This window comes from Lepisosteus platostomus, chromosome 1 (genome assembly GCF_059453375.1).
Source record: "Lepisosteus platostomus isolate fLepPlt1 chromosome 1, fLepPlt1.hap1, whole genome shotgun sequence".
NCBI lineage: Eukaryota > Metazoa > Chordata > Actinopteri > Semionotiformes > Lepisosteidae > Lepisosteus > Lepisosteus platostomus.
Window position 1 is genome coordinate 26,026,215 of NC_142611.1, and position 13,820 is coordinate 26,040,034.

Consider the following 13,820-nt stretch of genomic DNA (forward strand, 5'->3'; position numbering starts at 1 on the left):
CAAAATGACAGCGATCAGTGAGGTAAGACTTGAACCATTTGAGAGCAGAAACTCCAAACACAGTCTCAAAATGAGAAACTATGCCATGGTCAACAGTGTCAAAAGCAGCACTGAGATCAAGAGGAATGAGTACAGAAAGAGAACCAGAATCAGAAGCTAGTGACTTTGACCAGGGCAGTTTCTGTGCTGTGAAGTTGATGGAAGCCAGATTGGAGGGGTTCCAAAAAGTTGACACGGGGGTAATGGCAGCAGTTTTGAGGACCACTGGTGCTCAAGGATTCATTTATAATATTGAGGAGAATGGGAAAGAGAGAAGAGAATCAGGACTGAAATAAAGTGGTGGGAATGGGATCTAAAACAGATGTGGTAGGTTTCATGTGTGTAACTAGTTTATTGAGTGATGCTGAGTCAGGAAGAGAGAAGGGAACAAGAAAAGTTGGATAAGGAGGGAGGAGGTATGGAAATTATATAAGCAGTGGAGGGAATGTGATGTCAGATGTTGGCGATCTTGGAGCTAAAGAAATCTAAGAATGTGTTGCAAAGAAAAGATGTCTGGGGTTGTTATGGTAATTTTCAATGATGTGAAAGAAGTAGGTGGATCTAGCAGACACTATTGTAACCATATATTCAGACAAGCAATCTCTCCAAGCCTGATAATGTACATGTACCGCTTTGATGTGAACTGAAAAAAGTTAAACATCTGGAAGCAGTACTGCCCTGCTTTCAAGTGAATAGCACATATCCACAACAGCAAAAGGTTAACTTCCAGGATCTTAAAAGAATCTTCAGGATTCTAAAATAATACCATTTAATATTCTCATGTTGCTATTAGCACTGACTGTGCTGTTATACTTACTCCCATCCTTCAGCTTTGTATCAAGAGGAAACGAATGCAGCAACTGAACTGCCTGAAATCAAGAAATATAATGACATTGTACATGATCAAAACACACAAAACCAGCCACAAAATTTAAATATTTTTAAACAAATATGTTATGCTAGATCCTAGGATTCAGTTCCACTATACATTATTGCACATGCACCTATTCAAGAAAATGAGTCAAAAATACTAAATTGACAGAAGGCTAGGGAGGGATAAAGGGCTTTTAATTCCAGTCAGGTGGTTACCACAATGCATAAATGCATCTTAAAATCAGTTATATCTGGGAATACAGCATAGTAGAAATGAATGAGGGATCCAAACACATCAGTCTTCAAATGTATTAATTCCCTTGATGAACTGCAGTGAAAAGTAGATTTATAATGAAAATCCAGGTTAACAATTTTCAGTTTTACAATGAAAAACCTAAAGACTTGTACTCCACTATATTTATTGATTATTCAAAGAGTAGAGAGTAATAAAGTGTGTCCCTGCTATGAATTTATAGCACAGTCCGTAAGTATTTAGACAGTAACACAATTTTTGTTGTTTTGGCTCTGTACTCCAGCACATTGGATTTGAAATGAAACAATGACTATTAGGTTAAAGTGCAGATTGTCAGTTGTAATTTGAGGGTAATTATGTCCATATTGGGTGAACCATACAAAAATCACAGCCCTTTTTATATGTAGTCCTCCTAATTCAGGGGACCAAAAGTAATTGGATATTTGGCTGCTCAGTTGTTTCTTGACCAGCTGTGTGTCATTGCATCGTTAGTTCATGCACAAGAGAGCTAACAAAAGGTCTAGAGTTGATTCTAGATGTGGCATTTGCATCTGGAGTCTGTTCCTGTCGTCTCTCAACATAAGGACCAAAGAAGTGTCAACGCCAGTGAAGCAGCCCATCATGAGGTTGAAAAATCAGAATAAATCAATCAGAGACATAGCCAAAATATTTGGTGAGTCAAAATCAACTATTTGGTACATTGTTAAGAAGCAAGAACGCACTGGTGAGCTTAGCAAAAGCAAACGAGCTGGTAGACCATGGAAGTCCACGGTAGTGGATGACCGAAGAATAACTTTCAATCGTGAAGAAAAACCCTTTTCAACTGTTGAACAGATCAAGAACACACATACAGTAGATGTGTCAAACACCACCATAAACAGAAGAATACAACAGCGTAACCTCAGACCGCAAACCACAGGCAAGCCTCAAGAACAGAAAGGCCAGGTTACAGTACATAAAAAAGCCTGGGACAAAGTCTTATGGACAGATGAGACAAAGATTAACCTGTACCAGAGTGATGGAAAGTGTGGAGAAAAAAAGGAACTGCTCATGACCCAAAACATACCTCCTCATCTGTGAAATATGGTGGAGGTAGTGTCATGGCTTGGGCATATATGGCTGCCAGTGGAACTGGCTTACTTGTCTATATTGATGATGTGATTGCTGACGGCAAATCTGCTAAGATCAAACCAACCTCAAAACTCATTAGACGGCACTTCACCTTGCAGCAGGACAATGACCCCAAACATACTGCTAAAGCAACTTTGGAGTTATTCAGGGCCAAAATGTGGAATGTTTTTGAGTGGCCAATTCAATCACCCGACCTGAATCCCATTGAGCATACATTTCACTTACTGAAGAGAAGACTGAAGGCTAAAAGCCCTTGAACAAGCAGGAACTGAAAATGGCTGCATTACAGGCATGGTAGAGCATCACCAGGGAAGATACCCAGCGTCTGGTGATGTCTATGGGTCGCAGACTTCAAGCAGTCATCAACTGCAAAGGATTTGCAAGCAAGTACTAAACATGACAATTTTATTTAAGATTATGTTAATGTGTCCAGTTTTTGTCTCCTGAAATGGGGGGACCACATATAAAAAGGGCTACGATTCCTATATGGTTCACACATGTAAACGTAGATGTAAATACCCTTGAATTAAAGCTGACATTCTGCACTTTTACCTCACAGTCATTGTTTAATTTCAAATCCAAAATGCTGGAGTACAGAGCCAATAGCAAAACAACAAAAATTGGGTCGCTGTCCAAATACTTACGGACTGCACTGTATGTTCTCTGAAAAATTAAGACCAACCATGACATAATAACTACTACTTTTGAAATTAGGTAACCAGGGTATCACCATTATAAGTTGCCCCAATATAAATTTCCCGCACTAATGGTTAAAATGTTCTGCACTTTAGTACTTGACTTTTTGACTGGCTTTCACTTTGAAAATATGTTGTATCTTGTGTTTTGTATAGCTAGCGATGAACATAAGCACAAACCATTTTATTCATGTGTAGTGTATCCAAATGTGTCCTGAATGTAAGAAGCAAAGCGACATTAAAAATCAAGCACAACTTGTCAACTTCACAAGGTAAGACCATATGATTTTGTAATTAAAATAGGCTAAAGCAATAAAATGTGAAAACTGAATTTGAATTAATTTGCACTGAACTACATACCACTCAGCAGCTGAGATCTGGGAAATATCCTCACTGTACTTGTCAAGTATATACTCACTATACTTACAGGAATACCAAACATTTAATTCATCATCACTGCAAAATACAGTAGTCTGACATTCTGCTTACATAGCACTGTATTTGCAGCTGGGAATTTACATTGGTTGAATCTCTGAAGTACAACCTGTCCTGCTGCCTATTTCTCAATAACACAAGCACCTCAGCAACACTGTTTAATCTGCACAATTACTGTACAAAATGTATAAACAAATAAATTCAGTAAACAATAAGAGATTATATAATTTTAATAAAAGAAAATGATATTCTAATTATATTACTGTCACTTCAGTAGGTAAAATCTGTCCATATCATGACCATATCTGTTTTGCAATGTCATTGTATGAAGGGGCTAGTGGCTATAAGAGGCATTATTCAGCAGATTCAGACAAGACAGCAGGCCTTGTCTAGACCACATTCCTCAGAAAGCTGTAGGGAAAGAGCTACTGCCCATGGTCTCCTGATCAGTTTATTTAAAAAGTAGAAAATCTTCCAACTATTGGATATATCTGCTGTTCAGAGGACAGAGAGCAGATCCTCTGTATGAGGCTTCACTAGGGAGACAGAGTAACTCACCCAGGAACAATAACTGTTAACAACTTTGGAAGATTTCTGAAGTTAGTCTTGGAGAGAAATAAAACTATGATTGAGAGTTTTGTGAAGATTCCTAGAAAGAGACTGGGTTTGGAAGAGTCTGTTTTGGAAACCAGTAAGCCACTTAGCAGTTCATTTTTGCATAAAGAGGGATTGGGAGAATTCAGTTAGCTGCTAAAAAAACAGCAAGTATTTTATTTTTTGGTTTTGCATTCCCTGACAATTTTTAATCCACATGGATATGATTGTTGTGTCTGTACTGACCTGCCCTTATCTAAGCATCCAGATACAGCAACTGGGACATGGGTCACAGGACATAGATCACTGTTTTCATGCAACCTTGAAATTATTCTTGAACTAAACTAACTTGCCATTGTAGGTAGCCATTGGGAAACAATACTGGGATAATACAATGACAAAAGCAAATTTAATCAGTTTTTCTACGCTTCAAGTTAATCTACAAAAGCACATACAAAATAATAGGCTACAGGTTTTCATGTTCAGCTAACACAGAATACAAAACACTCCATTTGCTGAACTTCATTAGAAATATATAGCACAGAATCAATGAAAAGTTTGCTAGTGGTGGCAAATGCATGTAAAAATGCTTTTAGTGTAAATTTAATCTTTATTTAAAGCTGTTGTCCAAGGTTTATTATTCCTTTCAATCTAGTCCATTGTGAAATTACCTTGCCACTTCTGATTTATTCATTTGAAGGGAAAATGCAGCCCCAATTTCTCAAACCAGTTATTAAATCTTGGTAACTAAATAAATTCATTGACATTATAGAAAAAAAATACAATTTCAAATCAAGCATTAAGTCGTGAACTTTGTGAAAGTACTTTAAATTGCAATGTTGTCACAAACCGGAAGATCTGTTGCCTCATTCTGAATCGCACTGCGTATACCTAAAAATTTTGACTATTTTGTGATGTAAAATGTGCAGAAATGAAAAATATGAAAATAGAGTTGCGGTTCTCCTTTAATTTGACATTTATTATTTGATATCAAACTATATAAGCATTGCTTATAAGATCAAATTACACAATCATGTCAAAACATATCTATGGATATCTGTTTCTTCAATGGAACGCAAAAAACACTAAAGCATTTGTGTTCTGAATGATTTTAATCACTTGATTTTACTCTGTTACAATTTACAGTATGTTCTTCACTTTACATAATATAAATTGAGCAGGAGGGCTGTAAAATAGCATATTTAATACCTCCATCATATCTAGAAAATAAAGATAAATAAAGATAATATGACATGGAAAAGCTTTTAACACTCCAAAACAATAAATTAAAAAAACAACTTACCTTTCTTTTAAAATATTTTTCAAATTTTAATCTAGCCAGTGTAACACAACTTGCCCAATTCATTGGTCTTCGACTTAGTAACTTGATTACTTGAAAAGACCCATCTAAGGTTTCTTGTGACTTCATTCTCTGAGAAACATCGACACCAAAGAGAAAGTTATTTTTGACAGATGGTAAATACAGCAAATGTCTACAAATCTCACTATGTTGCAACTAATGCTGCATAAAACATTTTATCGTACAAGTATAGTGATATCATTACAGTCATATTACTGTCGTAATATACTATCGTACCTTACATAAGTTATATACAAAGAATGCTCTTAAATGCGTGAAGTGTCACTCAGTATACTGTGTTAGACAATGCAGTATCACAGACAACATCATGTCATGGGTTTTGTTTTCCAAATAATCTGATGCATGACTGTAGAAATGTGTAAAACTTCCAGGTGACACAGTGAATCCTTAAATTACAGCAGCTGTATGTGGTAGTCAGATTGGTACAATATTAAATGTTTATTAACCCACAACTCCAAATGAGAAACTGTACGTCACAATACTGTATAACTCGAACAGAATTATTATATACATACAGTATATAGAATTATTAGTAATTAGTAAAACTACATGCTGTGAGGAGGCTATTCCTGTCCCATTATAAATAGATCCTTTAAAACAAAAACTTTAAACTATTTTAGAAATGTAAAATTAATAATTGACACTCAAAATCTAAAAGTATTTTAAATATTTGTCTATTGTTTTTGTTTCCTCATGTCAGAGCAAGTAGTCAAAATATATAATAAAGCTGGAGGGGGTTCTACAAGACAGCATGATTGAAAGGATTGTTTTAACTTTCAGATTCCCAAGTCTTTAAATCGTTTAACAGTATGAGGTAGGGCTGGGCAATATGACCTCAAATCAATATCACCATCATTTCACACATTTACCTCGATAATAATAAATTAGCGATAATATTTTTAAATTATATTTTTACATTATATGCTGAAAGATAATGTTTTAAATATGCAAAACTATTAAAGCTGCACACACCTCATCTTATCTCAATGTCTTACAAATAATTTAAGACATAATTCATGGAAACACAAACAGAATAACTTTTAATGAACATTTTAACATATAGTATGTAATGGTGTTAGTTGTCTCGTTCCATCTGCGTGAATCCTTTGCAAACTTCCAGGTGGCACACTGAATGCTTAACATCGTGTGTGGGAGCATCTGGGCTGTTGTCAGAAAACACCTGCTTTCGAATCCCAGTCAATAAGGAACCCCTTGAGACATTCTTTTTCAAATTGCAGAATTTAAGTTGTGTTTAGACTTTTACTTTAGAATTTTTAAATGTGTATAACAGTATGTTAATTATTAAATTAATTAGATCAGTTCCACAACTTTTTTACAACAATACCAGCAAGTACAGTTTTCTTATTAAGGATTTGTAGAAACGAATAAAACATTATATCTTTTTATGAAGTTACCATGTCAAAATAACTGAGTTAAAGACTTCCATGCATAAAATGTGTAGGAAGAAGGTGGAGTACTGTTGTGTACTTTTTATATTTAGCTACCACTACCATCTACCTTATGTATATTAGGTTTATATTATGTATGAGACCGTATGGCTTTAAAGCCACTACAGTACAGTATGTGTGAAATATTTTTCATAATCAAAACTGATTACTTGTAGAAATTTGCATTACATTAGGTACTTTAAGTATATCTTACATTATACTTCTGTTTTTATTTTCAGCTACCAAAAGTTCCCTTTAAATGTTAAATTCCATATTAATATTGCATATTAAGCAGATTTAAACATGCACATTAAAGAGATTAAATGAAGCAATCATTTAACTGACATCTAACACAGCACAAGTGCCATTTAGCCATAATCTTTGGCCAGTGAATTGCATAACTCAACTTGCCGGGTTACAGGTTACACATTTGGAAGACATACAGCATGTTCTTAGTGGCTGCATCTGTAAAAAGCTATAGAAAATTGATTTATACAGTTCTCACTTTATTTGCATAAAAAACAGGTGCTTTTTCTTTCTTTCTTCTCCTTACACCAGGCACACAAGTGTTTTTTCTTTAAATGCAGAACACATAAAACTCCCTTATGTATTCAAGAAACACAAATATTTTTTCTGATTATTTACCAAGTACTTCTATAAATGCAAGTAACACTATACCACTTAAGAAACAAGTAAACCTTTCTCTGAAAGTCTCATTAAATATTCTATAGCTTAATGTTATGGTTTCAATGTTCTTCTTACCTGTAATACCTCTTCTACAGATGAATATGTCTGCCAAAATTTATTGTAGATTGAAGGCTTGTGTGTAAAAGCACTTTCAAACTGCACAGAGAAAATGGGCTTTAGTTAGAAGCTCTTTTAACAATGAGGCCTAGGTAGTGGACAAAAATTCAAACAACAATATAAAGTCACTTCATGAGGCATCACTACATGTGGCCAGTACAGCCTATAGGTATGCAGTCTACTAATGTCTGGAATTCTGTACGAGGGTTGCAACAGTTATTCCATGGGCAATTCATGCCAAGTTCATAGAAGTGTCAAGTATCATTACAGGATATCCCATAAATACTTGTTTGGGTTCTGTTGTTGTGTTCTTTAAACATGACAACCAATCTGAAGACTTGCTTAGGTAACCCTTTTGTTCAGGTAGAAATAAAAAGTGCAGTCCATGCAGAAAAAAACAGATGTTTGAAAGCCATAATTATTTTATTTAAATCAACTACATGTGTCTTAGATACAAAACAAGAATTATAAATCATATAATAGCTTCTCTGGTGTAAAATCTCCTGAAGACAGCTAAAGAGCTAAAGAAAACAAAAGGGAAAGGCATAAAGCAGCCAAAGTTGTTCACCAAAGGTTTAAATTACTTTATCTACCCTAACTCAGAACTTATATGGGTCTTAGCCTAAACCCTACCCACTGGCATGCAAAAAGTTCAGGAAATTATTTTAAATTGGTGTCTGGCATATTAGACAAACAAGCAAGCACTGCTCACCATTTTTTTCTTTTTAGGATTTTTATTCATGGGATTCAGAGATAAATACTTAAATATTTGACCATGGTAATGTGAAAATAAAAATCACAGCATCACAGATCAGACATGCTCTGTGGATTTGGACAATGTCATCCTGGAAGACACCACTCCCAGCAGAAAAGAACTGTTACAACATGGGGTGAACATGATCACTCATAGAGTAGTGATTAGCATTGACTTTAATTTCTAAGTAATGAGTACACTCACACCACACCAGGAAAATGCCCTCAAAACACTGCAGAACAACCATAACCCTTCACTTTCGGAGCCCAGCTCTCAAAACTGTAAAGTTTTTTAGGATACAAAACAGTTGTAGGTTTGTTAGAATATAGTGAACAATCAATTAGGTAGCTGCGTCAGCAATAACCTAATAAGTAAAGGTTTATTCCATGCAGAAAAGAGAAGAAACCTGAGGAAGACTCCACAGCTGAAATGCTGTGTCTCTTTTCTTCTCTTTTTATCATGGAATAAACTTTTACTTGTTGCATGGTGAAGAATAATTATTCTTCATTATCATTATCACATTTCTCCACGCTCAGCAGTTCACTGCCTCTGCTTTTAGCATCAGCTGACATGTGAATTTGCATTGCCAGGTGTGACAAGCATTATGTGGACTGTAACCTGACTGTAAACTCCACTCTGCGTAGTTTTCAGAGGACTGTTTGAGGACACTGGCTGCTCTCACAGCAGGTTGAAATCTGTAGCTGATTTATCTACAGCTGCTTGCTTGTTTTCCCCTCCACTTGGAATTAAGGTATGGATATCACAATCCTAGAGGATGTACTTCCACCCACTATTGATCTTTACTGATGATGTCCTTCCCTTGGAGTTCCATGCTGACATCAACTTAGACACTGTTGCTCATGAAACATCAGCAATTTGAACTAGTCACTGAAATTTGTTTCAAACATTACATTTCAAACAAACAATATATAATTACAATAGTAATCCCTCTTTTAACATCACTGAGCTCTGCTCTTGTAGCCATGCTAGGTAACCATTATCTGTCCCAGCCTTTTTATATATCATCCTAAGCATGCTGGTATATCATTTGTTTAGTTAACAAATAAGCCACACTTGCATGGAAGATCTTGCTTTCATTATTCATTCACCCAGCTTTTTTCATTTTTGTTCACTACCTGTAGCCCTTTAAAACACCATGTGAGGGGAGAAGCTCACCTTGTCTCTTGCCCACTGTATTGTGTGTTCTATGACTGCAGGAAAGGATTTCAATGTACAGAATGGTACCTCTTCTTCAGGAGGATCTCGCTGAAAATAAAATCATTAAATAACTTTCACAAAAATAAAATATTTTACAAATTTCATAAACATAACACATTTTGTTAACAATAATCACAAACCTCCCTTTTCAGAAGCTAAGGTACTTATCTGCAAAATCTCTAAGCTTAACATACTTAGAAATGTGAGAATTAGCTTTATCATGACCTCAGCAATAACGTAGAAGGAACTGTGTGGAGCTCCATCAGTACAGAGGCTACAGATGAGCTCAAGGTCAAGCTGTAGGGTTTTCTCCAGGCATAAAAAGAGAGAGCCTGAGAGCATAAATATGAGGAAAATAGGTGGGCATGAAAAATGAAAGAAAACTTCAAAAGAGATTAATTATCAGGGGAAGTGTTGATTTGTAAATGAAAAGATTGAAAATTAGATCAGTTGATTACAGACCATGGGATGGGGGGGGGGGGGATAAAAATCAGGATGTCTTCCTTTCACAGAAATTGTTTAATCCTACTGAAAGCCACAAACACATTAACGTGCTCTTGATCGGGAGCAGTAAGACTCTGAAAGTGAAGGAAACTGTATGGATCCAAACATACAGAAAATTACAGATGAAAAAGGCCATAGAACAAATATAGAAAAAGAACAAAGCTGAAGGAAATAACAAATTTTACTGAGAAAAAGTTTCAAAGTCCGATTCATTCCGGAATGATGAATCTATTTCTGGCAGTGTCTCATTCAGTGGGTTTGACAGTGGATTTGTCTTTATAGGTAGGATTTGGAGAAGGAGGGTAAGAGGGGTTGTTTTGTTCTAGTTTCTGATTGTTTGTTTTAAAAAAACAGAAATATAAAAAAAAGAAACCGAGGCAGACCTTTGCAGAGATAAAAACTACAAAGACATAAAAATCACACTCGATTCTGTGAAGTAAGAAGAGTGGTCATTAGCCGATTTATATTGTTACAGCCTTAGGTGACTGAGAAGTGTCTCTTAGATTTTAGATAAAGTTTGTGACATTCGAAAGAGTAAACACTTCTAACTGCAAAGCAGAGAGGATGTTTGCTGAGGTCTGGGGAGTCCCTGGAGCAGAAACAATTTTAAGGTTTACCTTAGTATACTTAGGTAAGTTGTGGGTTAATGATTGTCAAGGAGCAGTACAGACACACACAGTATAAGATCACATTAAGAACACAGAAGAAGGGGAGAAGGAAGAAGAAAAAGAAGAAGCTGGAAGAGAAGAGACAAGAGTCCAGAGGAGTTGGAACTTGAAGATTGTGCCAGTCAAGAGCCCCTACTTATGATCATCCAAACAAAACCTGACCTGAGCTAAGTATTTGAACCTTGTTAGAGAGCATACTGTTGTGTTTTTGTAGGGAACTTGGGTTTCCTGGATTAGAGAGCATTTTAATGGCTCCCATTTTATTTTGCGCCATCAGGGATGCAGAGAGAGAGAATTAACTGCAGGCTGCTTTGTATTAAGTTAGAAGGCAGCTCATTTCTTGTGTGGCCTCTGTAGGCAGAGGCATGGATATTATGAGTTTAATGGTTAGTAGCAGTCTGGGGTTTTCTGGGTGACCAGAATGTTAGGCCTCTGAAACACCTCGTTTGTATGTACTGTACATAGAGTAACTGGTGTGTTGTATGTTTTGTTGTGCGTAGTGTAGTTTGTGTCTTGTCATTGTAATAAATATTTGTTTAACCAAGTGTGCCTGGATTATTACTCCTTTCAACAAAGCTGTCCAGAGAATGAAGAATTCAGGTGCCTCTAATTATACCAACCACTTGGGTATATTGTTAGAAATTGCTTACAAGTTGGGGGTTATGAATAGTTATTTCACTTATTGACTAAACCGCTCAGTCAAATGATTTTCACCATTTTTTTAACCCCCAATTTGTAACAATATATTTCTACAGTGTCCATTCCATAAAGCAGAGACATTGTTTAAAAGATCAAATCAAAATCATTTATTACAATGTGCTTTAAGAATGATTCAGAATATTTTAACATAAATGGTATGATAAAACATACCTTTCCAAGCCCACAGTCCAACATTTTACCTTGAGCCAGTCTTCTTCCCCTTTACCTAATTTACAGTGCCTTTCGAAAGTATTCGGCCCCCTTGAACTTTTCAACCTTTTGCCACATTTCAGGCTTCAAACATAAAGATATAAATTTTTTATTTTATGTGAAGAATCACCAACAAGTGGGACACAATTGTGAAGTGGAACGAAATCTATTGGATTTTTGAAACTTTTTTAACTAATAAAAAAATGAAAAGTGGGGCGTGCAAAATTATTCGGCCCCCTTGCGTTAATACTTTGTAGAGCCACCTTTTGCTGCGATTACAGCTGCAAGTCACTTGGGGTATGTCTCTATCAGTTTTGCACATCGAGAGACTGAAATTCTTGCACATTCTTCCTTGCAAAACAGCTCGAGCTCAGTGAGGTTGGATGGAGAGCGTTTGTGAACAGCAGTTTTCAGCTCTTTCCACAGATTCTCGATTGGATTCAGGTCTGGACTTTGACTTGGCCATTCAAACACCTGGATACGTTTATTTGTGAACCATTCCTTTGTAGATTTTGCTGTATGTTTGGGATCTTGTTGGAAGATAAATCTCCGTCCCAGTTTCAGGTCTTTTGCAGACTCCAACAGGTTTTCATCCAGAATGGTCCTGTATTTGGCTGCATCCATCTTCCCCTCAATTTTCACCATCTTCCCTGTCCCTGCTGAAGAAAAGCAGGCCCAAACCATGATGCTGCCACCACCATGTTTGACAGTGGGGATGGTGTGTTGAGGGTGATGAGCTGTGTTGCTTTTACGCCAAACATATCGTTTTGCATTGTGGCCAAAAAGTTCGATTTTGGTTTCATCTGACCAGAGCACCTTCTTCCACATGTTTGGGGTGTCTCCCAGGTGGCTTGTGGCAAACTTTAGACGAGACTTTTTATGGATATCTTTGAGAAATGGCTTTCTTCTTGCCACTCTTCCATAAAGGCCAAATTTGTGCAGTGTAAGACTGATTGTTGTCCTATGGACAGACTCTCCCACCTCAGCTGTAGTTCTCTGCAGTTCATCCAGAGTGATCATGGGCCTCTTGGCTGCATCTCTGATCAGTCTTCTCCTTGTCTGAGCTGAAAGTTTAGGGGGACGGCCAGGTCTTGGTAGATTTGCAGTGGTCTGATACTCCTTCCATTTCAAGATGATCGCTTGCATAGTGCTCCTTGGGATGTTTGAAGCTTGGGAAATCTTTTTGTATCCAAATCCGGCTTTAAACTTCTCCACAACAGTATTACGGACCTGCCTGGTGTGTTCCTTGGTCTTCATGATGCTCTCTGCGCTTTCAACAGAACCTTGAGACTATCACAGAGCAGGTGCATTTATACAGAGACTTGATTACACACAGGTGGATTCTATTTATCACCATCAGTCATTTAGGACAACATTGGATCATTCAGAGATCCTCGCTGAACTTCTGGAGTGAGTTTGCTGCACTGAAAGTAAAGGGGCCGAATAATTTTGCACGCCCCACTTTTCTTTTTTTTATTAGTTAAAAAAGTTTCAAAAATCCAATAGATTTCGTTCCACTTCACAATTGTGTCCCACTTGTTGGTGATTCTTCACATAAAATAAAAAATTTATATCTTTATGTTTGAAGCCTGAAATGTGGCAAAAGGTTGAAAAGTTCAAGGGGGCCGAATACTTTCGCAAGGCACTGTAAGTGGCAGGATAAGTCCCGTAAGGAATGAAATGCGACTAGATGAGCATAATGCCCTCTAAGTGATCCTTAGAATGTCAGAGAGATCACGCTTGTGTTTGAGAAGCTGGTCTCAAAGATCCAGTTTCTGTGTATTTTCGCCCAGACAAGTCAATTCCTCTTATCTTGCACTGTTAACAATGGTTTCTTTGCAGCAATTCTTCCTGGTAGGCCTGCTTCACGCAACCTCCTCTGAACAGTTGATGTCAAAACATCTGTACTTCTAGTTGCATTGAGTTCAGCTTGTATTTCGGGGCAGTTATTTGCCAGTTTTGCAGACCTGTGGCTCTAATGAATGTATTCTCTGATTCTGAGGTCACCTTTGGCCTGCCTGATCTTTTTAGTTCTATACAGTATATATTCGTTTTTGACAGTTTAAAGCACAGATAATCATGAATAAACACGGTTTTAAGGAGGTGTAATAATA

At 36.7% G+C, this 13,820-nt stretch overlaps 1 protein-coding gene across 5 annotated transcripts in view; it reads right to left on the bottom strand.

Moving 5' to 3' along the window:
* Positions 1 to 13,820, bottom strand: part of uba6 (ubiquitin like modifier activating enzyme 6) — a 101,244-nt gene that overhangs the window by 17,663 nt on the left and 69,761 nt on the right. For all 5 annotated transcript variants that reach the window (XM_088627651.1, XM_088627634.1, XM_088627644.1 and 2 more), the window contains 4 exons: positions 9,584 to 9,673; positions 7,612 to 7,692; positions 5,324 to 5,452; positions 857 to 908 (listed from right to left, as the gene is read on the bottom strand). In XM_088627651.1, coding sequence (XP_088483777.1) covers positions 857 to 908; positions 5,324 to 5,452; positions 7,612 to 7,692; positions 9,584 to 9,673 — 352 coding nt within the window. The remainder of the gene's footprint in view (positions 1 to 856; positions 909 to 5,323; positions 5,453 to 7,611; positions 7,693 to 9,583; positions 9,674 to 13,820) is intronic.